Below are 3160 nucleotides of genomic sequence, written 5' to 3' on the forward strand. Positions count from 1 at the left end.
AGTTGTTTCAAAATAAATATTTTGAAGCCCTTGGTTGTCAAGCTCTGGTTCATCTGTGAAAACAGAGACTTTTTTCTATTTATTTGGCCTGTACTAGTGTACAGGTATGTTCAGGGGAGCCTTCACCTGGCAAACACAACAGACTTTCTGAGGAAACAAAGGATTTACCCACCATGTTTTCCACGCGGAGCTCATAAGGCATGGGGTTGTAGACCATCAGCTGGACTTCACAAACATCTCCCTGAACCCACTGGAAGTCTAGAAAACAAAACACTGGTTTCTTAAAAAAAATTATACAGCATAAAACAGGGTGATAATGAGACAAAAACTTACTTTAAAGAGTAAAACATTCAGATTTTAAACAGCTGTTTACAGGTTTCAAGTATATATTTTAGCAGTTCAAACATGGAAGTAATCCAAAGGTAACTGGTCACAGCCATTGTCTGTAAATGAGAACTGGACTGAGGGAGTCCTCTCCCCTGGTGTTCCCAACAGAAAATGCCATGTGGATCCGAGAAGTCAAAATGCCATAAACTTCTATCGAGAAATAAACAGCTGTTACTCATGTAATTCTATTGGTCAGAATAAACATTCTTGATCTGATACATTTTTTAAAACATGTTCTTGATAATCCTCATTTTTACCATGCTATTTGTTCTTTGGAAATTATTCAGGTGATAAACTGACCAATACGAAGCCTAAAAAAAAGTAGGTGGTCCCCGCTGAGCCTAAATCGAGCAGACTTTCAATGGTAGGGGTGTGGCCTTTCAACAAGCTCACCCCTGATTGGTGAGAGAGGTTGCCATAGAAATGTTGACTCAGACCGACTGTAAGAGAATATTTTGATTAAATTCTCCACACCGACTCTGACCAATCATTGCTTACCGACGTCCTCTAGCTCAGGCATGGCGGCATCCGTATTATGAAAAAATGGCAACTGAAACGGCTTCATTTGGTTGGAGGTCAGTCCAGTTCTCACTTATGAGAACACATAAGAGTTCACACATGGTCAATGCTCCGAGACCTCAAGGAGTTTATGCTGCAATGACCTTCAACATCCACTGTTTTATTGAGCTTCATTCCATCGCATTCTTCTGACAGACTCACTCTTCCAGAACTTACCACAGGTTTTCAGATGGGACATACAGAGGACAGCTCGGCTTTCTAGATGAGAGTTTTGTCTTCATTTCTCAGTTTTTGTTCAGGCCATTCAGTGAAATCCCAGACGTGTCACCAGACAGAATGTTTTAATAAGGGTCAGGCCAAAGATATCATGAATACTAACATGAAGAACAAAAGGCTTCCCAGCATCCCCAAACTCTGCATGTTGGGTCAGGTTTAGGTTCTTCACTATCCCATCTCCCACTGATGAGGGTCATTTTAAAGCCCACAGGAACATATTTTGTGTCTTTATGTGTAGGTGAGGAGGCAGTCTAATCCCTGAAAGCCATGTCCATTCCTCTCAGTTATGGATACTTGTCAATGTGGTGTGAGAAACTGTGACAGATTGTAAAAATGCTAAACTGTCTCTTGAGCATGTTGTGTTGTTCATCCTTCACCGAGACACCACTGAACCAGTGATTGTCCTCACAAGTCAGCTTCATCTCCCCCAGCGACGTTCCTCCTCTGATCTATGATGACAGTGAAGTTTGGGGGTTTGGTTCTCTGTGGTCTCAGAGTTGCAGTTGTGGTTCATTTAATTATAATGAAAACTCAGTTTACAGGTCAACTCTCCCTGTTGTTACTCCACCAAAGCCTGTAATGACTTTGCCAAATTCTTCAGGGACAAAATCAAAAACATTAGACAAACAATTGTTTCATCAACTACAAGTTCAGGATATGAACCCTATCCACTAGAAACCAGTATAAACCCAATGGCTCAGTTTCAACCCATAAACAGTAAAGAACTGCAGGACATTCTATGTCAACTGAACTCCTCCTCCTGCTGTCTGGATATTCTACCCACAAGCTTTTTCAAAAAAGTTTCAAAGATCCTGGAACCAGCCCTGCTCCAGCTGTAATCAAACCTCTCCTAAAAAAGGACAGTCTAGACAAAACTCAAATGAACAACTACAGACCAATATCAAACCTGCCATTCTTAAGTAAGATCATGGAAAAAGCTGTTTTCCATCAGTTAAATGAATTCCTAATAAATAACAACTGCTATGATGTCTTCCAGTCCGGCTTCAGACAGAACCACAGCACTGAAACGGCTCTGACCAAAGTGACTAATGACATACGTTTGAATACAGACAGTGGAAATATGTCAGTGCTAGTTTTACTGGATCTCAGTGCTGCGTTTGATACAGTCGACCACGCAATACTACTCAGACGACTGTGCTGTGAGGATTCTTTTTAGCGATTTTTCCTGCGCCTTTGATACCATACAACCTCACCTGCTGCAGGAGAAGCTCACCAAGATGGCTGTGCAGCCATATTTGGTGTCCTGGATCCTGGACTATCTAACAAACAGGCTGCAATATGTCCGCATGGGGGGATCCACATCCAGCACACTCAGCTGCAGTGTCGGGGCACCCCAGGGAACTGTACTGTCTCCTGTTCTGTTTGCGCTGTATACGTCTGACTTCCGCTATGATACTTCCACCTGTCATATTCAGAAGTTTTTGGATGATACAGCCATTGTGGCGTGCATTAAAGGTGGAGAGGACAGGGAGTACAGGCAGCTGGTGGAGGACTTTGTGCCCTGGAGCAGGGAGAAGCTGCACCTGAACGTCCAGAAAACCAAAGAAATGGTTCTGGACTTCAGAAGAAAAGCTCCAACACCTCAGCCCATATGAATTGAGGGAGACTGCGTCGAGATGGTACAGTCCTACAACTACCTGGGGGTCGTGTTGGATAATAAGCTGGACTGGACCTCCAACACAGACCAGCTCTACAAGAAGAGCCAATCCAGGCTGTACTTTCTCCGTCATCTTCACTCTTTTGACATCTGCTCCAAACTGCTGCACATGTTCTATCAATCTATTTATTTTTGTGTGTGTGTGGTGACTGTAAGCAGCTGGCCACTTTTAAATTTCCTTCAGGATTAATAAAGGTATTCTATTCTATTCTAAAACTGGGTGGGTCTCACTGGGCCAGTACTAAACTGGTTCAAAACGCACTTAGAAAACAGGAAATATTTTGTGTCAATTGGTAACTT

The 3160-nt window shown here is 42.6% G+C and overlaps 1 protein-coding gene across 4 annotated transcripts in view; it reads right to left on the reverse strand.

Moving 5' to 3' along the window:
• trappc9 (trafficking protein particle complex 9) overlaps positions 1 to 3160 on the reverse strand; it is a 192281-nt gene that overhangs the window by 152357 nt on the left and 36764 nt on the right. For all 4 annotated transcript variants that reach the window (XM_024257959.1, XM_024257960.1, XM_024257956.1 and 1 more), the window contains one exon: positions 173 to 258. In XM_024257959.1, coding sequence (XP_024113727.1) covers positions 173 to 258 — 86 coding nt within the window. The remainder of the gene's footprint in view (positions 1 to 172; positions 259 to 3160) is intronic.

This window comes from Oryzias melastigma, linkage group LG11 (genome assembly GCF_002922805.2).
Source record: "Oryzias melastigma strain HK-1 linkage group LG11, ASM292280v2, whole genome shotgun sequence".
Lineage (NCBI taxonomy): Eukaryota > Metazoa > Chordata > Actinopteri > Beloniformes > Adrianichthyidae > Oryzias > Oryzias melastigma.